Source organism: Rhinolophus sinicus, chromosome 14 (genome assembly GCF_057876585.1).
Source record: "Rhinolophus sinicus isolate RSI-liver-muscle chromosome 14, RSI-T2T, whole genome shotgun sequence".
NCBI lineage: Eukaryota > Metazoa > Chordata > Mammalia > Chiroptera > Rhinolophidae > Rhinolophus > Rhinolophus sinicus.
In genome coordinates this window covers 164588821-164612745 of record NC_142514.1, presented here as the reverse complement: position 1 = coordinate 164612745, position 23925 = coordinate 164588821, and the positions used below count along the sequence as shown (strand labels likewise).

General features: G+C 37.5%; 2 protein-coding genes across 4 annotated transcripts in view; one reads left to right on the top strand and one right to left on the bottom strand.

Annotated features, from left to right (window-relative positions):
- The window catches only part of CCDC73 (coiled-coil domain containing 73), a 256081-nt gene that overhangs the window by 102991 nt on the left and 129165 nt on the right, over positions 1 to 23925 (top strand). The gene's annotated exons all lie outside the window — the stretch shown is intronic.
- PRRG4 (proline rich and Gla domain 4) lies at positions 9482 to 23501 on the bottom strand. 3 transcript variants are annotated; one of them, XM_019738519.3, is made up of 6 exons: positions 23369 to 23501; positions 22598 to 22722; positions 17489 to 17652; positions 15688 to 15736; positions 14727 to 14859; positions 9482 to 10204 (listed from the first exon to the last, which is right to left on the bottom strand). In XM_019738519.3, exons 2-6 carry the CDS (start codon positions 22698 to 22700, stop codon positions 9970 to 9972), a joined length of 684 nt encoding a protein of 227 aa, XP_019594078.3. In that variant the 5' UTR covers positions 22701 to 22722; positions 23369 to 23501; the 3' UTR covers positions 9482 to 9969. The 3 variants fall into 3 exon arrangements, with proteins under 3 accessions (XP_019594078.3, XP_019594077.3, XP_074192284.2); XM_019738518.3 differs by lacking the exon at positions 23369 to 23501 and adding an exon at positions 23039 to 23172; XM_074336183.2 differs by having other exon boundaries at positions 9825 to 10204; positions 23324 to 23429.

Below are 23925 nucleotides of genomic sequence, written 5' to 3'. Positions count from 1 at the left end.
TGGAAGAGGACAACTGCAAACTTGCATTTGGTCTCCATTATACTCTGCGCTATCTGCCTTTTTCCATTCCTGATTTTAATCGTATTCTTTTACTATAACAAACTGTAGTTAACCATCAGTATAACAACTTCTCTGACCTGTGAGTCCTTGTAGCAAATCATTGAAAGTGACGGTGGGGGCGGGGGGTGGTCCTTGAACATGGGATTATAATCTGTTAAAATAAATATTTATTTATTTTAATGTACAAATAGTCCCATATTTGGTCCAATATCCAAACGTTAAATGACTTCAGTATACTTCCTCACAATAAGTAGCCATGAAAACCTTTTAAGCAAAGAGTGACATGATCAAAGGCATGGGAAACATTTCCTTGTCCTTCCTAATGTCTCACTCTAGTCTACGTCTTCAGCCTGGATGGAACACTGGGGTACCGACATGAAGAACACAGTACTTTCATACGTTTACACACACACATACATACACACACCAACACCAACACCAACAATAACAAACAACAACAACAACAACAAAAACCATTTCACTACTTGGGATAGTCCCCTTTGTCCTGGTTGTAAACACAACTTGAGATAAATATTTTCCAGAGGTTTTGCTGCTGGAGGACTGAACCTCAAGCCAAGTGTAGTAGAGCATGTGTTCTCAAGCCTCCAGCTTCTCTCAGCTGCAGCCTAGGTGTAAGGCACACTCTGTTGGTTTACATCCTCTCCCTTCTCTTGTTACTTCCTGTTCCCTTTATCCCAAAGCCCTAGATAGGGGGGTGGTAAAGGAGGTTTGTTGGGAAAGATCTAGACTTCACCTAATTTTCATGCATGTTAATGTTAGTATATATATATATATACATATATATATTAACTACTAAGCATACAAGCATATCATTATTTGGTATCAGATTCAGTTTTGTCACATGGAATTTTTTCAGTTTCTTAAGTTCAAGATAAGGTGGTCTCGAACATCTTGTGAAAGTCAAAAACCCTCTCCCAAATTTCTGCAAATTCTGAAGAAACTTGTAGTCTCTTTTTCCACATGTCTTCTGCTTCCGTGAGTGCTTTCTCTGTTCAGGGGAAAAACTGAAATTCAGTGTCTTCATAGAGTTCCACACATGAACACAGACAAAGTCCACTCACAGAGAACATTTATGAAAGTAACAAAGCAAGCACTAGACTATTCATTATACCAGTTTTATTGTATTTACATATGCTCCTTTTTTTACTGTTCATGAAACCTGCCTGCTCGCTCATGACTTTAAAACGAAACATGACATGTTGCAGCAGACCCCTCTGGTGCCCGCATCACATCCCTGGCTCACCTCCCAGGCAGTTTTGACTTACTTCATGCTCACAGCATCTTACCCTAAGACTCTGTTATGTATCTTTCTTCACTCCGCTTTCTTTGACACCACTGAAGCTCCCTGAAATGCAGGGGAATTTGCATTTCCCCATTAGGAGATACCCTCAATCCTTGGAGAACGGAGAACGGAAGGAAGTCATTGGATAAACACAGCCGCCTCCCAGCTTCCAGGTGGGCTGTTATGGGAAGCGTTTTGCACCTTTCTCAGTGGTCCTCACGGAAGTAAGCCTTTATTACCAACAATAGCAACTTTGATAAAATGCCCTCTGGCTTGTCCTTCTGCCCTGTCTCTCGCCCTGCTCCATCATTCTTGCTGACTCCCAATTCAGCTATTTACATCCAAATCATTTTCTCCGGTTGTGCTTTTGGGGAAACATGTCTTATACTATTGTTTGCTGTAACTACTTAATTTTAGTACTGCAATTTAAGTTTTTATGTATGGCTTGTCATAAGTGGCTGTCCCCAAATCTCTCTATATCATCTATTGATTTTCAACAAAGTTCCAAGATAATTCAGATGATTTGGTTGGGGAAAGGACAGCCTTTTAAACAAATCTTGCTAAAACTGCATTGTTGAATGGGAGGAAATGAACTCTGATTCTAAGTTCATATACACACAAAAATTTAGACATGAGTGAAAGCTGAAACTATAAAATGGCTAGAAGAAAACATAAAAGGAAATTTTCACAACCTGGGGCCGACGATGATTTCTTGGCTAGATAAACACACAGAAAAATGAACATAAAAAAGAGCTGATAAATTGGACTCCATCAAAATGTAAGACTTCTGCTCTTTTAAAGACACTGTTAAAAAAATGAAAAGGCAACCTGAAACTAATAAAAAATTTTTTTAAAATAAATAAAAAGGCAAGTTAGGACCTAGAAAAAAATATTTGCCAAATATATGTGGCCAAGGACATATCCATAATAAAGAACGCTTGTAACTCAAAAGTAAGAAGATAAACAAATCAATTTAAAAAATGGACACAGATTTGAATAAACACTTGCTAAAAGAAGATAAGTGAATGGCTAATAAGCATAAAGAAAGATACTCAATCTCATCAGTCATCAGGGAAATGCAAATTAAAACCACAATGAAATACCACTGCACACCCGCCAGAGTGGATAAAATTAAAAGACTAGTAACAGCAAGCATTGTCAGGGATGTGGAGCCTCCGGAACCTTTATACATTCCTGTTGGTAGTGTAAAATGGTTCATCCATTTTGAAAAACAATTTGATAGTTTCTTATTAAGTTACATATACACCCACCTATTACCAGCAATTCTACTCCTAGGTGTTTACCCAAAAGAACTGAAAATATATGCCCAAAGACTTGTATATGAATGTTCATAGTAGCTTTATGTACAAATTCTTTTTTTTTTTTTTAACTTTTACTTATTTTAAATGTGTTTTTTCAGAACTCATCAGCTCCAAGTCAAGTAGTTGTTTCAATCTAGTTGTGGAGAGCACAGTGGCCCATGTGGGGATCAACCAGGCAACCTTGTTGTTAAGAGCGCTGTGCTCTAACCAACTGAGCTAACCGGCCACCCTACAAATTCTTATGAAGAGGTGAATAGACAAATTTTGTTGTATCAGTACAATGAAATACTATTCAGCAGTAAATAGGAACACACTACTGACATATGCAAAAATATTGTGCTGAGTGAAAGAAATAAACGACTAAAGAGTACATGTCATATGATTTGATTTATATGAAGTTCTAGTATAGGCAAAACTAATCTATAGTAACAGAAAGTGGATCGATGGTAGCCTGAGGCTAGAGAGTCAGGAAATTGACAGTAAAAGGACAGATGGGAACTTTCTGCAGGTGAAATGATTGTTATATCGGTATCTACATTTGTTAAAACTCATGGAACTGCTCACTGAAGATGGCTTCATTTTATGGCATCTAAATTATACACCAATAAAGTTGTTATAAATGAAAACAATCAGAACACAAAGTGCTCTTGGAAATTAAAAACAGAATAATCTTAAATTAAAATTGAATAGAGTTGGAAGTTACAGTGTAAAAATTATGCAGAACGTAGAATAGATGGAGAAAGAAATGGAAAATAGTGGATCAATCCAGAAGTCCAATATTCAATCATTAGGAATCACACAAAAAGTGGAGAAAACAAAGGAGAAGAAACTAGCAAAAAAATTATACAACGAGATGTTCTAGAATTGAGAGGCACAGATCTTCATATTCAAAGAAGGCACTGGGTGCCATGAACAATAAACTTGTACCAAGGCCCAGACTGTTCCAACCCACAGCTTCCCCATTTTAAACGCCAGTTCAAGTCAAGTTTTTGTGACTTTCAAGTAGACCTTTTAGACCCTGCTTCCTAATCTATTTACCAGTGACCCCTACATCATTTCTTCTGGTCCCGGAGTGAGAAAAATATGCTTCGAGTTAGCAATGTACTTCAGACAATACTGCACTAACTTTGTAAGGGTGTTCCTAATCACCCCACCTCCCTTTTCTCTATGGTTCTAGTCCCCAAAGTTCTCCTTCTTGCCCAAGTTAGTTTCTCTGTTAGAAACATGACTAAGCTGTTGTTAGGACAGGTCTACATTTTGATGAAATGTGGCTATTCCGCCTAGGTTTGAAAAGCTCATCGCTGTGTTTCTTTCAGTATCTTGTCATGGCAGTAAACATCTAGAACATGTTTTTGAGTCACTTGATATTTTATTTATAGACTTCATCGAGTAAAAGGTGACATAAAAATTATTACTAAAACCATTTTTTTCCTACGCTTCAATAGCATATAAAGTATTTCTTAAAACTTTCAATTGGCCCTAAGAAAACCTTTTGTCTTAAAAGTAATTTTTTAAAATAAACTTTACATTTTAGAGCAGTTTCAGCTTCAGAGAAACACTGAGTGAAAAGTACAGAGAGTTCCCATATACCCCCCGCTTCCCACACGTGAACAACGTGAGCAACGTCCCACCCTATTAACATCCAACACCAGAGGGGGTACATTTGTTGCAATCAATGAACCTACATTGACACCTCAGTATCTTCCAAAGTCCATAGCTTAAGTTAGCTCATTCTTGGTGCACATTCCCTAGGCCTGGACAAATGTATAACAACATGTATCCACCACATGTATCATATAGAGCCCTTTCACTGCCCTAAAAATCTCCTGTGCTCCAACTATTCAACCCTTGCCCCTCCGTCTACCCCAAACCCGGACAATCACTGATCTTTTTAATATCCCCATAGTTTTGCCTTTTCCAGAATGTCATATAGTTGAAATATACAGTAGGTAGTCTTTTCAGATTGGCTTCTTTCACTTGATAAAATGCATTTAAGTTTTCATGATGTCTTTTCATGACTTGATAGCTCATTTCTTTTTAGCACTGAATAATATCACATTATCTGAATATACCACAGTTAACTATTTCTTTACTGAAGGACATCTTGGTTGCTTCCAAGATCTGACAATTATAAATTATAAATAAAAGCTGCTGTAATCATCCACATGCAAATTTTTGTGCGGACATAAGTTTTCAACTCAATTGGGTAAATACCAAGAAGGACGACTGTTGGATCAAATCGGAAGACTAGTTTTGTATGAAATTGTCAAACTGTCTTCCAAAGTGACTGTACCAATTTGCACTCCCATCAGCAATGAATGAGAGTTCCTATTGCTCTACATCCTCACCATGTTTAGTGTTGTCAGTGTTCCAGATTTTGGCCATTTTGATAGGTGTGTCGTGGTATCTCTGTTGTTTCGACTTGCAATTCTCTAATGACATATAATGTTGAGTATCTTTTCTTTTTTGGTGGGGGAAGGATATTGGGGAACATTGTGTTTTTCCAGGGCCCATCAGTTCCAAGTCAAGTCGTTGTCCTTCAATCTAGTTGTGGAGGGCGCAGCTCAGCTCCAAGTCCAGTTGCCGTTTTCAATCTTAGTTGCAGGGGACACAGCCCACTATCCCATGTGGGAATTGAACCCACAACCCTGTTAAGAGCTCGCGCTCTAACCAACCGAACCATCCGGCTGCCCCTTGAGTATCTTTTCATAGGTTTACTTACCATTTGTATATCTCCCTTGGTGAGGTGTCTGCTCAGGTCTTTTGCCCATTTTAAAAATCAGATTGTTTGTTTTCTTATTGTTGAGTTTTAATAGTTTGTTATATAATTTAGGTAGCAGTCCTTTATCAGATGTCTTTTGCAAGTACTTTCTCCTAGTCACTAGCTTGTTTCTCATTCTCTTGATTAAAGTAATTTTGTATGTATAACTCAATTGGATCCAAAAAAATTTTAAGGTAGTCTAAACGTGTAACATGAAGTAATATTTAATAATAACCAAGGTTTACCTATGCGTATGATACTTCATATTAATGTGTTTAAACCAGAAGTACTGTTACTCTTATAATTTAGTGGAACATTACTATACTTTTTGATTTTTAAATAATATAGACATAGGTCACAGAAATAAATACAGTTTTAAGGAGTAATATATTATGAATTTGTCTCAAATAATATATTAAGTATTAAAACTGTATTTGAGAATAGCACTTTCACAACTGCAACTAAATTGTTTAAACAGAGCGCTAGCCTCACTGGGTGACAGATATATACAGCAACACCATGCTGTAAACATTGTTTTGAAAACATGCATTCTGTTGTTCACATTTAATTTATATAATTATATGCCATTATATGAGGAAGAAGTATGTTTAATTGAAACAAGCAACAGATATTTACTTAGTATAAAGTTTATTCACATTTATAAAAAGTGTCTGTAATAGGAAATCCATTAAAACTAAAACATAATCAAAGCTGTAGGAAAAATATGCATTATGCATTTTAAAAAATGTGGTTTTTTTCCTACATAATGAAAATACTGATGTATTTGTACTGGATTGCCTTAAACTCTTAACCTGTTAGGAAAACATTTTTAAACAAAAAAAATGTTGGAGGAAACACAATATATAAGATTGAAGGCATCAACCTACATCATACATGTTTAAAATGCCATATTGGTGATCTACAGAAGAGCCTAGTTTTAAAAATATTACAGAAATTCTAGACACTCTTCGAATGGTATAAGCACCATATGCAACATTTCAAATCAAGCTAATAACTAATAAAATTTAATTTACATTCAATTAGAACAATGATATGAATAATATGAAATTGAGTTTTCAAACAGCACTAACAAACCTTTTCTCATTAAAAGTTCTCTTGCACATATAGAAAAAGTATACACATATAAACTATCTGTTAATAGAAAAAATTGATTAGAATTTTACAAAGGGGAAACTAAAGAGACAGAGGACACTTTTGTTCCAGTTTTTAATTGTTCTGAGGTTTTTTCACCCACTCTGTGTTTTCATGCAGTGGGAACATTATTAACAGATGCAAAACTTTCACAGTTTGTGCTCTTTGTAGAATTATCTATCCTATTGAAGATATAACCTTAGAAACGTGTATTTCTTTTTTTCTAGTCCCATCCCCCCTTTTTTTTTTAATCCATATTCCATTCATTTCCTGATGGTAATAGAGAGGAAAACTGATCTAATTAAATATGAAACTTTGTGTCAAAGTTGATTTAATGGTGAACACTAATCAGTTGCCTGGGGAAGAAGCACAAACAAAACAGACCAATCAAACAAACAAAAAAAATCCACCACCAAAAGTACATGAATAGAAAAGGGTGAATGAGAGAAATACATGTCAATAATTTTATATTGAGATATTTTCAATCATTATAAATATTTGTCAATTATGGTTCTGTCACATTTTCCTTTTTGTATTTAAAGTATTGTGAGTTCAACATTGAATGCTCTACAAATACCAATGATTTCACTATCTTAATGATGAATTCTAAATTCATTCAAGTTAGCGCAACAGTTTTATACCAAATGATAACACGTTACAAACCTAGGCTGCTGTTGTGGGGGTACCTGGGAGCCGTCCCAGGTTCTGAAGCTAGCTTTGCAGTTAGATTCTTATGAGGCAATGGGAGTAAACAAGTTAGTGGAATATTTCAAATTATGATTCAATAAGATATAGCATATCTTATATTTCTATTCATCCTAAGAAATACATGTGTGTGAGAATGAATATATGTATACATATATATATGCAATGTATGTGCCTATTTATGTTTATGTATATATGACAAACGCTTATAAATTTCTCATACAGATTGAGAAGTAACCAGATCCCTGGATTTCATAATTTGAGACAGTGTAATTCTATAGATACAGGTGGGCCTACAAAAATATGCTTGCTCATTCTAAACCTAGCTCTCTCCAACATGTCAGATTTTGGGCAAGTTACCCTTTTATGCCTTAGTCTCATTGTTACAAAGTGAGCAAAGTAGAGTTTGCCTCTGACCTTTTAAAGAGAATGAAAATAAGCGCAAAGTGCAAGGTGCAAAATTACTTGAGACAAAGTGTTTATGTAAAGCCAAAGTATGACAAGTAGTAAAATTTTTATAGGCAATGTAGGTAGCTTTAAAAAGACCGCTTTTCCTAATTATATGTAAATGTTGCTAAATGAGTTTTTGGGACAAGTAACAGAAGAGACACAAGAATCTAAAATGTCTTTAGTAGTCAGTCTGTAGTGGTTAAGGTCTTGCTTTTACCTGCCTTAAGATCATGCGGTCGGTCGTAAAGGAGAGACACATATATTCACACTATAATACAACTTATGCTTTCTAAACATTTAATTTGGAAGGAATGATCAAATGTGTGTGGGTTTTAGTCTCACCTCTATAAAAACAATAAAATAAAATACAATTTTATAAATGATCTTAAATAATAGGAAAATGCAATATCTAATAAAAACATAAAGAACAGAACTTTCTATTTTACCATTTCCCCGAAAATAAGACCTAGCCGGACAATCAGCTGTAATGCGTCTGTTGGAGCAAAAATTAATCTAAGACCTGGTCTTATTTTACTATAAGACTGGATTTTAGATAATATAAGACCGGATCTTAGATTAATTTTTGCTCCAATAGACGCATTACAGCTGATTGTCCAGCTAGGTCTTATTTTCGGCGAAACATGGTATTTCTCAGGAATACACACACACACACACACACACACACATATATGTTGTTGTTTTTTTCTTTTTAAGGAGGGCACAGCCCCCAGTGGCCCATGCAGGGATCGAATCTGCCACCTTGGTGTTATTAGCACCACGCTTTAACCGAGCTAACTGGCCACCCACGAGTATATTTCTTGAGCTCCTGTAAGGAAGAAACAAATTCACACATACATACACACCCACCCACATAAATTTGTGCACACACACCCACTCCAGAGGTTTATAGCTCATACTCTACTACGTTCTTAAGGAGACACTGGTTATATATATGATTAGAAGAAGAGACAAAGTGTAAGTTAAAATAATTACCTACAGTGTTTTGTGTGAGACATTAAGAGATACAAAGGGTTGCCTTGTCCGAAAGAACTCATTTGGTGCATCGGTGCATAGCTTCCCAAGGGGAGTACTTCGAAGGTGACCGTAGTGATATTCTTTGTCCCAAAGAACTCATTTAGCAGCATTTACATATAATTAGGAAAAGCAGTCTTTTAAAAGCCACCTACATATAAAAATTTTACTATTTGTCATACTTGGCTTTACAGAAGCACTTTTTCTGAAGTAACTTTGCATCTTGCACTTTGTACTTATTTTAATCCTCTTTAATCAATATTATTTTAATAGCAGAAAAGTAAATTACTTTTTTCTAGGTTCTCAAGCTGCTATTTAGAAAATTCAACAAATTTTCAAGATAAATAATTATATATTGTTATAGATAGATAATTTAACAATGAAAATGGGTATGGTATGTCTATTCGTCAGAAACATGGGCAATTATGTCAAGTTCTAGTCACTCCTAGATTTGTGGCCTATTTATTTATTTGTTAGTAAATAAATCCCTGCCATTGTAACCCTCTGAAGAACAAACTCCCTAGCAAGTGGTTTTTTTTTTTTTTGCAAGTGTTTTTTTGTGTTGTTTTTTTTTAAGAGAGGAAAGCATTGATCCCACTCCTCATAATGAAACACAACTGATAGCAAGAGTTACCAATGGAAACCTGCAAAATACGGTGAATGCTATGCAATAATTTAAAATATAAAACAAAGCAATTATATCAAGGCCATCAATTTATTCTGAAATGTCAAATTCTGTGAAGTATTTCCAACTGAAAAGAAATCCTAATGAAGAGTGGGTCTAATATTATGACTTGGGATAATCGAATGATTAGAAATTCTTACTTTTTATATATTCAACACAAGAAATCTACAACCTTTATCTGCATAAAGAATACAAATAGTTCACAAGTTCTGGCTATGATGTGCATATCACAGATTTTTTTGAACCATTAAAATAAACAAAAAAGTGCTGTCTTCTGAATTGCAAGATATGGAGTCAAAGTTTCTTTTCAAGCTGACAATGATGAAAAGTTCAGGTCCAAGATACCCACAAAACTTTTGCTGTGTAGCACTCATGTTTAATCCTCCTTTACTTCTTGCAGTTTGTCATAAAGAGCTGAATTGATATGTTATTTTGGTTCGGGGAAAACGACCATTCAAATAACATGAGTCTCCTGTACCATCAAGATGTCAAGGTGGGCTTAATGAGATGGGAGCGACATGGACTTTTTAAACACCCGAAACCCTTTTGCTGGCCCAGGGTATGGTGGTGGTGGCGAAACACTGTGTTTTCTGGTCAGTGTCACTGCCTGTTCATAAGAAGGTAATCCTGTGTCCTCCAATGAAGGTGGTGATGGAAACAAGACAGACTCCTCAGGTCTTCTGAAAAGGATGGAGGGAGTGTGCCTGCCCCTTCTCAGGTAGGTGGCTGAAGAACTAAACAAAGAGATAGCATTTAGGTTTCGAAAAGGCAGCATTTTTAGGTTAAGATGGCAATATTAAAAAATCCAACTGACTGTTTTTCTAAAAGTTGAGCCCAATTTATTAATACAGCAATAATTTTATAACAACGGAAACAGTCTTGGTATAGTGGAACGATCAGGAGTTTTGAAGTCAGATATGGGTCCTGACTTCAAACCAGATCCTGTCCTTTCATAGCTCTGTGATCTAACTCAATTTCTTCCTCTATAAAGTGGGGATAATAAAAGCTACCTCAACAGAGTGGTTTTGTGTAGCTTGAGAAAGATGTTGTATGTGAAGCAGTGTCCAGAACACTATATTTAGGACTCAAAACAAGCTAATTCACTTTTTTCTCCTGCTCCTGGATGAAAGCTTTCTCAAAGTATGGTGTGAAACCATCCAGGCTTTGTTGAAAGGCAGGTCAACTCCAGGCCAAGGAAACTGATACCACAGAGATCATCACAACAGCTGATGCCTGGCTCTCTCCCCTGTCCCCTCTGCCTGTACATAGATCCTTCCTAAACAGTCACATCACTCTTCTCCACGGAAGTCTAACCTGCAGCCTTCTTACCATGAAATCGAGTTCTAACTCCTGTGCCTCCCTTTCAAAACCTCCTTCATTCTGGCATTGCCTTATTTTGTATAGCTCTCTGCTCTTGCCAAGGTGGCCTCTTTTGTAACACTCCTCAGTATGTGCAATGAATTCTCTGTCCTGTCTCTGGGCTTTCACTGGTATTGTTTCCTTTCTCACATGATGTGTTTCCCCAAATCTATTGATCTAAGCCCAACATTAAAAAAATTGTTTTAATATGGCCTCATTCAAGTCCCACCATTTTCACAAACCTTTATCGCTACACCAGCCATTGAAAATAGAAATGCAGCATGGGTCTAGTGTTTTGAACCTACATTTTCCCTTCTCACTTGCAAATTACAAAATGACAATTTACACATTAGTAAATTGATCTGTTTAGACTGTGAAGCTGGCTGTCAATGAAGTATCTATGCATAAATTAAATTTCTATATTTAGGGCTAAGAAGATAATTAAAACTCATAGGTAATCCCCAACTTCTAGTCAATATTTATAATATTCTTCCCAACAAGAGAAAGTTTAGCAGATACAAAATTCTATAAACTTTTCCAAACTAAGTCAGTCAATTTGCATCTTAAAACACCTTTGCCTCTGTAAGTAATGAGATATGAAGTTGGAGGGAAGGAGACGGGGAAATTGCAGAGAGAGAAGAAAAAGATCTGTGTAAATCTAGGAACTGGATAATCAGCCCTTCAACAGTTGAGAGGTGATTGAGAGCATTACAAGTTTACTTAGAGGGCTCAACACAATTCCTTCTCTGTCAGGAATCTGGAATGTTTTCATGGTAGGCGAGTCACTTGCCACGTTCATTAGCTTGTGACAGAAGTTATATGTGTTTATAGGGAACGAGAGAGAAAGATGTTTTATTTGAACAAATAAATTTTTGCATGTTGACTTTTGAAATTTAATTTACAGAAACAATATAAAACTGCATCAAAGTCATTAAATACCTAACAGCATTTCTTATCTACATTTTAAATGATTGAAATCAGAAAGTACACACCAATTAACATCTCAAATAAACAGACAACATCGTATTATGCCTATTTTACTCCATAAAATATAGAAACTAAAAAATGAAAAGAACTTGTTTCCCATTTCTTGGCAGGTTTTTTTACAGTGGAATGAGACAAACTTTTCTGGCAATGATCTTATTTTTCACTTTTTCTTTCTCAAATATTTCCTCACCCTTCCCCCACTCTCAGACTTACAAAATATAGAAAGAGAAGAAATAACTCAGCTGGAAGAATTTCTTGGGACAATAGATGAAAAGTATGTTAGTAAGAATTTGAATGTTAATCCCAACATAGGAGAATGTTTGGTGAACCTAGTGTGAAATGTCCCCTAAAACTCAAAGGGTTGCTGTGAGGATCTGAGGGAAACAACAGATGTAAAAATGATCTGTGAACTGCACGGCATTATCCTGTACCAACATGAAGTATAACTAATCTGACTTTCAAAATAAGAGATATCCAGAGTTTTTTAATTTTTAATTTTAACACACGGTAAACATGCATACTAAGAAAACTTTGCCCCTTCTGTCTTTGAATTCTGCTTCTAACCTCATGCAGGGAAGAAGCTAAAAGGTTTCACAGAACAAAAGGCATAAGGTAAGAAGATGTAGTGGTATAGAAAAGCAAAAAAATGAAGAAAAAGAGGGGAGAAGAGAGAAGAAAATGTCAAGCATGAGGACACTGAATAATGGTTATACTGTCACAGACATTGAGTGCAATTATTAAACATGAGGGCATACGTGAACTTTTTTTGGAAAACTAGGATGAATGGGGTAAAATAGAAGGAAAGCTAAAAGGCAGGAAGAATGTCCAAAGACAAATGTTGCCTCTTTCTTTATTAACCTGTGAGTTTCCAGGATTTCCCCAGTTTGTGGAGAAAGCCACATTGAATAAAATTTTAGTCAAAACTCCTAGAAAATGGAAAGACTTTGCTCATTTCCTGTCTATTAAATAAGGAGTAATTAATAGAAGTCTTTCGGCTTAAAAGATAGTGGCTTAAGGGGCAGCCAATGGGCTCAGTTGGTTAGAGTGCATAACACCAATGTCACCAGTTCGATTCCCACATGGGCCAGTGAGCTGCGCCCTCCACAACTACCATGTTTCCCTGAAAATAAGACCTAGCCGGACAATCAGCTCTAATGCGTCTTTTGGAGCAAAATTTAATATAAGACCCGGTATTATATATTATATATTATATTATATTATATTATATTATATTATATTATATTATTATACTATACTATATTATATTAGACCCAGTCTTATAGTATCGTAAAATAAGACTGGGTCTTATATTAATTTTTGCTCCAAAAGACGCATTAAAGCTGATTGTACAGTTAGGTCTTATTTTTGGGGAAACTGGGTAGATTGAAAAAAACGACTTGACTTGGAGCTGACGGGTCCTGGAAAAACACACTGTTCCCCAATATCCACCCCCCCAAAAAAAAAGATAGTGGCTTAAGAAAAATTAAACAAATTCTTCCTTACTTGCTATTACTTCTCAAATTTTTACAGGATTGATAGAAGTCTGACAAACTCCATGCCCATAGGTCACATAAATGCTAAGGGAGCTCTTCAGGAACTCCAGCCTGGGGATAGAATTACAACTTCTGTTGCCTCTGTCCTTTGCCCTCTCTGCTGGCATGTCCTCCTTTCTGCACCCTTCTGGTGGGCATCCTGAAAGGCTCCGTCCTTCACCTTCTGTCCTTTTGTCACACTCAAAACTTGACAACTCTCATGGCTTGAGCTTTTATCCTCCAACAGATAAAAATCCTAATTCTACATCTAACCTCTTACCTTAACAATAAAGAAAAAAATTGTATTGTGGTAAAATATATATAACATAAAACTTGACATTTTAACCATTTTTAAGTATACAATTCAGGGGCATTAATTATATACAAACCACTACCACTATTTCCAGAGCCTTTTCATCACCTGGTTACTATCAGGCCCTTGTTCACAGAATTTGGAATTGTGAATAGGGGTCTCTAAGCATCAATTTTCAATAGCCTGTTTAGCACCTGGTGCTTTTTTTTTTTAATAAGGTTATTCTACACTTACTCATCTGTTCTTACTGAGAAGATAATATAGAAGATAATAACTTTTTATTCTAATTAGTATGTTGAGGTTCTATTGGGCAAACAATTATGGCCTGTAGGAATCTTTATAAAGCTATATTAATGTACTATTATCCTCAAGTAGTAACCATTTTATTTCATTAATTTTTATTTAAAGTGTCAATAAAAATAGTTGAATTCAAGAGCTAGTTACACTGTTTCTATTTGGGTAGCCACATGGCTAGATCAGGAAACACTGTGACTCAGAGTAAAATAAACTATGGGACTTCTTGCTTCTAGAAATAATGTGGGGACACTGGTATCTGCCTCCTGTTTAAGAAGGAAGCATTGGAAAAGCAAGCTGACATTTGTGAATCTTCTTATACGGTTTTAAAGGATCTAAGAAACATCATTTTACGTTTTTATGTAAGTGTTAATTAGGCAATGAAGTAACTGTCATAGACTAGAGGAGACTGGGGAGACATGATAACTAAATGCAATGTGGTATCCTGATTGGATCCCAAAGAAGAAAGAGGACAATAGAAAAACTGATGAAATCTAAATAAGGTCTGGCGATCAGTTAATAGTAAAGTACCAATGTCGGTGTGTTAGTTTTAAAAATGTACTATGATAACATAAGATGTTAACAATGAGGAAAACTGAATGAAAGATATATGGGAACTTTCTGTGTTATCTTTGCAACTTTCCTGTACATCTAAAATTATTCCAAAATAAAAAGTTTATTTAAAAAAATAGGCAGCCATTTTTTGATCCATGTAAAAATAACACTACAGAATGTATAACAGTGAATTAAATATTTTCACTTGGTACTTACCCTGGATGCTGTTGCCTGTTACACTTAGTGATCCAAAGATAGTAACCAAGTAATCCAAAAATAACCAAAAATACTCCAGCAGCAATTAGTCCAGTCAGAAGGCCCATAACATGAATTTTCTCTCTGTTACCACCTTAAGAAAAATCATTAAAATAACTTAAGTATCACAGCCTAAAAGTACCACCTATGATTTCAATAAATTTAACCCTGGGTCTAAGCATACTATTAGGCATCTAATAACTAATACTAATTTCTTTAAAAAGTCTTTGTGCTAGAGACAGGAACTGGAGAATTTTTAAATGACGCTTCCTAGAAACCCTAGTTATGGTTTCATTTATTTTAAATAGGTCATATTAAATGGATAATATTCAAGACTAAGTGGGATAAACATAATCTTTGTTCAGCTAGACACACTGTGATATTAACTACTAAGATAAACATATTGAGCATCCTGTGTAGCTATGTGGGGCCCTACCTAAGTGGAATGAAAGAATAGCTGGCAAAAAACCCCCCTGGCAGCTAGAGATGATTGATCCAGATAAAAGAGGATCTTCCCTCTCTAGCAGTTACTTGATTCTGTCTAACAATCTTAACTTGCCTAGTAGCATAAGTATTGCATTCACTTGTAATGGTAAAAAAGGCAAAAAAATTAAAATAGTTTACTACTTGAAACCAATGGAGTCCAACTTTTATTCTGTGCAAATGTTGACTTAGCTGAGTTCTTTAGAACAGCGTTAAGCCTATTATCTCATTTCCCTTGTATCTCACCGAACTTGATTTTCAGTGTGTAAACAGATGAATGTGGCCTTCTCTGTCTTAGACAGCCTAGTGTATTATTGAGAAATCTTCCTTGGATTTACAAGTATGTATGTTGAGTAACAACCAAACTCCATGGAACTGAAGTGTATTATAAAACAGAGGGTGTGGGAAAAACATTACATTTGATCAATTCTTGTCTTACCTGATTTTGTGGTTGGTCCTTTAATCGAATACTGCTGCCAAAATGCCACCTAAGAGAAAGGTAAAATTTCCGAGTTTATTTAATTTCTTTATTATCATTTCATTTGGTTCCAATGACCTAGACTAGGGGTGGTAACTTCTTGGCATGTGCCACAGGGAGGATACCAGTTCATTCAAGCAAAAGGTTGTGACTCACTCTAATTAAAGCACGAATATGCACTACTGTTTCTCCCAACTCCAGAACTGGTGAGGGGATTATTGCCAGTGCCAGAGCTCTACCACTGTACCTGGCTGGTCTCCCTGCACCCGCCCAGAGCTCCCACTCATGCATCAGGGAAAACTATCATATTAGCGCATCAATGAAAGTACCAAAGTTGGAAGCTGAGGCAGTGGACTTATTACCATATTTGAAAAGGAGTCTGAATTTTTCTGTGCTAAGTGGGCTCTCAGTTTGCTAGGAGACTTTATTGAAAGGTATTTACTGACTTGGAAAGAAATCTCTGAGATGGTTTCAGTTCATTGTTATCTGAGAGAATGGAAGCAGATTTTAAGGAACCATGATAAAATTAGAAAATGAATTTGTGAAAAACAATAAAATCCCAACAGGCATAATTGCAAAGTGTAGACTTTGTTTTCCTTCTCTAATAGACGCGGCACATATTAGCAGGGAGGCTGGGTATAGTTTTAGAAAAACAAAACAAAACTAAGGTCTATTAACACCTGCATTTGAAGGATATCTAGAGAGGTTCCTGTTGACCAAAGAGTAAAATGGAACTTTTGAGGAAGGAAAAAGGAGATGGGGTTATTTAATCTACAAAAGAAAAGAATCTGGGTCACTTAACATTCGTCAAGAATATGCCAGATTATAACAAGGACAGTGCTGTCTGTCTGTTTTGTACCTTTTCAAAATTAACAGATGGGATTTAAAGATATTTTAAGGGAGAATTTCTAAAAGTTTCTCCCTTAAATTACAGATATACCAACCATTAATGTTTATAGTCCTGAATGCAGGGACTATATATTTTGTATATTTTGTATCTTCAGTCTCTAGCAGAGCACTTGGCATATAGTAGATTGTCAATACTTGAAATATAAATACAGTAACTGAAAAAGGTTAAGTCACTGATAGGAAAAATTGCTCTGCATCTTGAATGATTGAAGCCTGAGTCAGAGAACTAACTCAAATTACATCCTGAAGTTTACTTCACTCAGATTCTTGATTGGTTTTGAATTATAATAGACATTAAACACAAAAAAATCACAGCATAATTGATAATTTGCTAATTACTGTAAGCCCATTTAATTAAGTATAATGCCAAGTCTAAATTTAAGGTTAATTAGCATTTTAAGGAAGTAGAAAGATAACAGGTATACAATCCTGGTTTTATTTAAAGCATCAAATCTCTAATGACTGAAAGTGCCATTTCCCGCCCCTGGCCGCCCCCCCCCCCCCCCCCACTCCATTGTTTCTCAGTCTAGTTGTGTAGGACTCAGCTCCCTGGCCCATGCTGGTATTATGAGCCTTGGGCCGCTCACAGCGGGCCACTCACACTGGCTACCGGCCACTCATGGCAGCACATAGCAGCACTTGGCAGCCCACAGCTGCCCAGCTCGAGGGAGAGCTGTTGTTCACAATCTTAGCTATAGAGAGCACAGCTCACTGGCCCATGTGGGAATTGAACCAGTGACCTCGGGGAAAGGAGCACTGGGCTCCAACCAACTGAGCCACCAGGCCAACCCCGCCATTTTCTTAAGTATGATTTAATAAATTTTCAGCCAGTTAACATTATCAACCAAATTACCGTTTTATCTTCATCCACAAAAATCTCTCTGACTTCTTCATAATTACAAAGTTCTTCGTTGCACTCTCTTTCTAGGTCACCAGGAGTGAAAAGCTCCAAATCAAATCTATTATATAGAAGGTGTCTATGTATGAAAGAGTTTGCTTCTTCTTTTGATGTAAAGACTAATAAAGAAACAGAAAGATTTCAAGCTCTGATAAAAATAAGGAAGAAAATTCCTGTGGAAAAAAGTGAATAGTTCTCTTGATGTGGTTAAATTATACCAAACTTTCTTGTATGGTTTTAAAATCTGACAAAAAGAAATATCATCAGTAAAAATAATTTCTGCTAAATATGAAATACAAATATTAGCATAATTGCAGGAAATACTTGAGTTGACTATGTCCAAAATTATTAGCATAAATGAAAATTATTTAAATATTATTTTTCCCTTCATAAAATTATTTTTATAATTTTTTGAAAAATTATAATTTTTCAAAAAATTATAAATAGCAGTCCAGACTATTTCTAAAGGGTTGGTTCCCTATTATCTTGACTGATATAAATTAGTCTGGTGTAATGGACAGAGTATTGGACGAAGAGTTAGAAGACAGAGATTCTTGGTTTTGATTTGGCTTAGTTATCAGCTATGTATCCTGGGATAAGTCACTTATATTTCAGGGTTACCATTTCCACATTTGTAAAATGAACTAAATAATCACTAAGATCTCTTTATGTTTTACAATTATAAATTAATACGTTTATATTAATATTGTTATATCAAGTTTATACTAAAACATAAAATTTGAAACTTGTAAGTTAATAAAATTATAAGTTAATTATAAGATCAAGTAAAAGACATTCAGTCCCTCCCAAAGGAGTAGCTCCTTCCACCCAACACCAAAATACATGTTTACAATGCTTTACAAGACTCTGTATTTGCGGGGAAAGTAAATGGTAAACAAGATAGAATTAAGCGCAGGTTAACACAAAACCAAAATATCCCACCATTCTAAATATCCTTTCATACTTTAAGAGGCAGACCAGTGGCAGTATTTTCAAAACCCACAAACTTTAAACTCATTCTGGTATCACACAAGCTGAAGTGGTCTTGCTCCAGATCACATTACTGAGACTGGAACTCAGAAACTCTCTGAGAACTGCATTAAATGCTTGAGAGAATTTAAAAGTGTTAATACTTCTCACCGCTAAACATTACTAAGGGAAGTATATAGTAAAGTGGGCAATTGAAAGGCTGCTCAAGACGGACAAGAGAGCACGTGGCCTGTTTGAAAACTAAAACTGATTTGTGAATAACCTCAGGTTGGCCATTTATTCTTAGCCCCTTGAAGACAGTCACATCTTGTCCAAGATATTTTTTCTACTAATCAATCAATCATCTTTCCAAACAGGTCTGAAACTTACAGAGCTGTTTTGTCCAATATAGTAGCCATGAGCCACATATTGCTACTGAGCACTTGAAATGTGGCTAGTGTTGGGCTGGCCTGGTGGCTCAGGTGGTTGGAGCACCGGTTTCCTAACACCCAGGTCGTCAGTTCGATTCCCACATGGGCCAGTGAGCTGCAACCCCTACAGCTAACACTGGATTTTTCCTAAGATCGTAAGGTAGGCAGGAAAAAGGCACAAGGCTCATAATACCAGCATGGGCCAGGGAACTGTGTCCTACACAACAAGACTGAGAAACAACGGATAGAACCGGAGTGTGTTGGCGGGGGGGGGGAGGGGGAAAAAATGTGGCTAGTGTGAATTGAGATGTGCTGTAAGTGTAAAATAAACACAGGATTTCAAAAATTTCATTTAATAAATGTGAAATATCTCTATGTTTTATATTGCCTTATATTTGGAAATGATATTTTAGGTATATTGGGTTAAATTAAATAATTATTAAAATTATTTCCACCTATTTTTTTTTTCCTTTTCAAATGTGGCTATTAGAAAATTTTAAATTATATGTGGTTCACATTCTATTTTTATTGGCCAGCACTATTCTAGCATATTCATTTAAATATTATAAATAACATATATGGGCTATTTGAACCAAGAGGGAAGCTAAAGTGGGGTCATTATTGAGAGTTGTCTTGAGAAATATTCTAAGAGGCAGACCGGTGTGATAAAATATTTCTGTTCTTTCTTTTCCCTTGTCTTCTTGAAGATTTTATGCTTTCTCCAAATTGTGGCAGAATGAACATTTTTCCAAGTCTCCATCCTCTCCTTGGGATCTTGCAATGGCCTTCTAAGGGGTCTCCTTCTTCCTCTATAGACTTTTTAACATTCTGTTGTAGCCACACTGGCTTCCAATGCTCTTGGTTCTCTCCTGCCTTTCTACTCGCCATTTCCTATGAATAGAGCTTTCTTTCAGTTTGCTCTCTCACCTCCTTGAGGACTTTTTTTCAATGTTACCTTGAACCCTGATCCATGCCTGTCGTCTCTGGCACTCCCCGTCCCCTATTGTACTTTGTTTTTCTCCATAGCACTCCTCCTCATCATCAGGTGTTCTATATGTTTTACTTACTTATTTGTTACCACTCTATTCCCCTTATTAGAAGGAATGTTCCATTAAAGCAGAGATGTTGGTGTCTGATAATAAGAGGCGCTCAAAAAATCACTATGTGGATGAATGAACTCAACTTTCCTATAGTGGGAAGGGACTCTTGCACCTAAATTCTATCAGTTGAAGCAATTAATAGGTATAGTCCGGTGTTACTCAGCTTAGCATAGGTTTGAAATACTACTCCCGTGATAAGTAACTCATAGCCTACCTAATTTAGCTGTACTTACCACATGAGATATAATATCAGAAAGGAGAATTAGAAATCTGCCTTTGTATTACTACTTCTCAGATTTGCCCAGATCTTTACATTTTATTGGCTAAAAAAAAAAAAAATCAGCGCCAAATTTCTTCATTGTTGGTCTTCTGTTCAAGTAGGTTATCTGAGTTCTAAAAATACCCCAACCTCCAAATGGCACTCAATAAAGTCACTTTCAACTTGAAAGGAATATAAAAGAGTCATGAGCATTTTTATTGTTCGTGAAGTGTATTTATACCAGTAAAAATCCTCACCCCTACATTAAACATGCCTTCCACAGGCTGTTGTTCGTCATTTTCTTGAGAGTGAAAGTTCCAATTCAGTAAATGGTTGGAACTTCCATTTGGAAGTTCTAAATGGTTAGACTTTCTGTGCTTTACCAAACTTTTCTCTGCCTACCTTATGATCGTAAGAGAAATACATTTTTTTGTTTGTTTGTTTGGATTCCAAGCAACCCTGAAATTGCTTATAATTGAAAGAAGCAAACTTCCTTGCCTCTGGAGCATCCTGACAGCCCACGACAGTTCCTGTTTTCCCTCTGGCCTTTGTGCTTTTGTATCTGGCTACTCAGATTCTCTTCCCATCTCTATTTTTCTGTGCATTTCACCGTTTCAAACCCACCAACCCAAATATTGCATTCTCTTCCTCTCCCCTGTCTCCCCACGTTTTTTAAAGAAATTCCTTTTAAGTGATTTCAGCTCCACCCGTGGGCTCCATCAGAATTTAGCTGAAGGTCCCTTATCTTCCTAGTTACTTCTCATATTTCCATTGTATCTCATTTGCAGATGGAGAGCATTGGCTTCTGTGTGATACAACTCTCCTGAGACAGTTACTGCTCCTCACTCTTTCCTCTGCTCTCGAGCTCAGTTCCTACCTCTGTCATAGAGTTCATGGAGATTATGTGTACAACCCTGCCTCCCCAACCAATGAAGAAGCCCTTCAGGGCAGAGATTACAGCCTTTCATTTCTACATCTCCAGTATCTAGCATAGGGCCTGGCACAGAGCATGTGTTAACAAAGTGGTTACCAACTGAATGAGTCGGCTTTTTAAATATATAGGTTCCTTGTTTACATTTCCCACAGATATCACTAGCCTTTTGCACTCAAGTATGATTTCCAAATAAATTCCTTCCAGAGTTAGTGATGTTCTTGAGAGTATCTTTTATGTGCATATCGTGTGAATAAATGAATACATTCACAAGTATTCTGGGGATCAGCATCTGGTCCCACTGAGAATTGACCATCAACTTTATATGAGAGTGGACTTACCTATACGGTGCAACTTGGGAGGTACCAAGAAAAATCTACTTCTAAAAGTTCTCCCTTTCCTACTAGCTAGCCTATCAAATTGCCTAGAATTCTGCCATTGGGTTTGATTCCTCTGGATTAAGATTATTGACGTATCTTAAAATACACACACATACCCACAACACACTCCTAGAAGGTTTAACACACTAAGCTGTGTTAATCATTAATAAGTCACCTAGGAGTACTAGTGTAACAGATCCTTCCCAAACGCAAATGAGCTGAGAGTCAGATCTGATAACAGGAATAAGGGACAGGAATGTGTGGGGAAGTAGATCCAAAGTACTGGCCCTGGGTAGGAAGCACAATGACAAAGCTGGGTGAAGGATGCTGAGAGCCAAAGCCATTTTTGTTTTTTCATATGGTTTTTCTTGATTAGGCTTTTAAAACGTGGGCAGGAATCAGTCTCTTCATGACCTGGAACCCACAAGGTGTGGAATTCTAGGTCAGCAAGCCCCAAACCTAATCTTCTCACAACTATCTGACTACATCCAGACATTTAAAAGTAAAAAAGAATCTCAGAGCTCATTCCACTCCTCACCTCCATCATTTTACAGATGAAGACATTCAAAGCGAAAGGTGTTAGGTAACTTGGCCAGGGTCTTACAACAAGTCCAGACTAGATCTTGGACTCTCTGACCATCTTTCCAGGAAGAAGAAGTAATTATGCTCATTATAATTACCACATATCCGCATCTAAAAAAAAGGCACTCACTGATTTTCAGGAGTTGAACTAGGTTCTCCATTCTGTTAACCACAAACCAAGTCTTAAATATACACATTTAAACAAAATAACCCACAGAAATCAATTTGTATTAATTGTACTTAACATAACAAACCACAGAATTAACCAAATAAATCACAAATTAAAGAATATTTTAGCGCTTCTATGATTGATGGGGACACGTCATTTCAAATACTATACTTTCTCTTTTGAGATCTGTAATATGTGGCTCGAGTTTCCAAGAGGGTTTTCTTGGAAACAAATCACGCTTACCTTCTTGCCCCGCATGGCTAGACTCCTCTGGACTTCTTGCGCAATGAGGAAACGCGAAGGTAGCTATGGGCAACTGGCTGAAGAGAACCAGGAGTGTGAACATAGTCCGGCAACGGTCAAACAAACTAAAACAAACAAACAAACAAACAAAAAAACAGAAAAACACGTTACAAAAAAAGATCCCTAGCTCAACACTTTGGAACTTCCTCACCGACCTGTTGTGCTCAAAGCCTCCGGGCAACTGTGCTCCGCACGCGGTTTCGGTCGCCCGAGTCTGATCCGCGCCCAGAAAGCGGCCCTGAGAACGCCTGGGGACAAATGCCGCGCCCCAGGACTCTGCCTACGGCCGAGTGGGCACCTGTCGCCGCGGGCGACCCCTGCCTCGCGTTCGAATCGGACCTGCACCATTCCCCACTGGAGCCAAGCAGCGGGGCCGCGCACCTGCCGTTCTGGGCGCATGTTCCCGCAGCTCCGGGGCCGAAGCCCTGTCGTAGGGTAGTGTCTGCGGCCGCCAGACCCTCGGTCTCGGCGCTCCCCAAATCTCCGCGACGCTCCGGGCCTCGCTCCCCGCAGGGCTGGGGTGGCCCCGCGCTCGGGCCGAGGAAGCGCCTGGGGTCCGCGGAGGGACGCCCTGGTCAGCCGAGGGTCGCGCGCGATGCGAGCGCCTGCCTTGATCCCGGGAGGCCGCAGAACAACAGGTTAGTGGGAAAGGGAAGCGGCGGCTACCTGGAGAACACCTGGCGGCGCTCCTCCTCCCGGGGGCGGGCCTACCTGCGGCGGGCGGGCAGTTGCAGGCGTCTCCAGCGAGCTCGCGCTTGGCTCTCCCAGCCGCCGAACCTTCTGCCCTGACCCCTGGGCGAGCCCCGCCGCCTGCCTCCAGTTCTGGCCCCTCCTCGGCGCGCGGGTGGCTGGTTTGGATTCGTTTCTAGACTCGGCGTTTTCTGCGAATCCTGGGGAGCGTTTTCAGGGCTCAGTGGAGCGCCCGCGGCGCGTCGGGGGCTTTTCACTTTGGGTTACACCAGGCTAGGGGTCTTGTGGTTAGGTTACCTTGGGTCAACGGTTCTCAAAGGGAGATCCGGAAACGAGAATAAAATATGCATCAGAGAAAATACACTTTATTAGTAATATGAAATGGAAAGTGACGTTAAAATTAATCGATTATATTGGCTCTCAAATTGTGGTCCGTCAGATCTGGGACGTCTCCAAGATCTTTTGAAAGGATCTCTGAGGTTTAAACTATTTTCATTAAGATAATAAGACATGATTTGCCTTTTCCATTTTCAGTGTCTCATGAGTGTGTATTGGAAATTTCCAGAGGACATTTGACA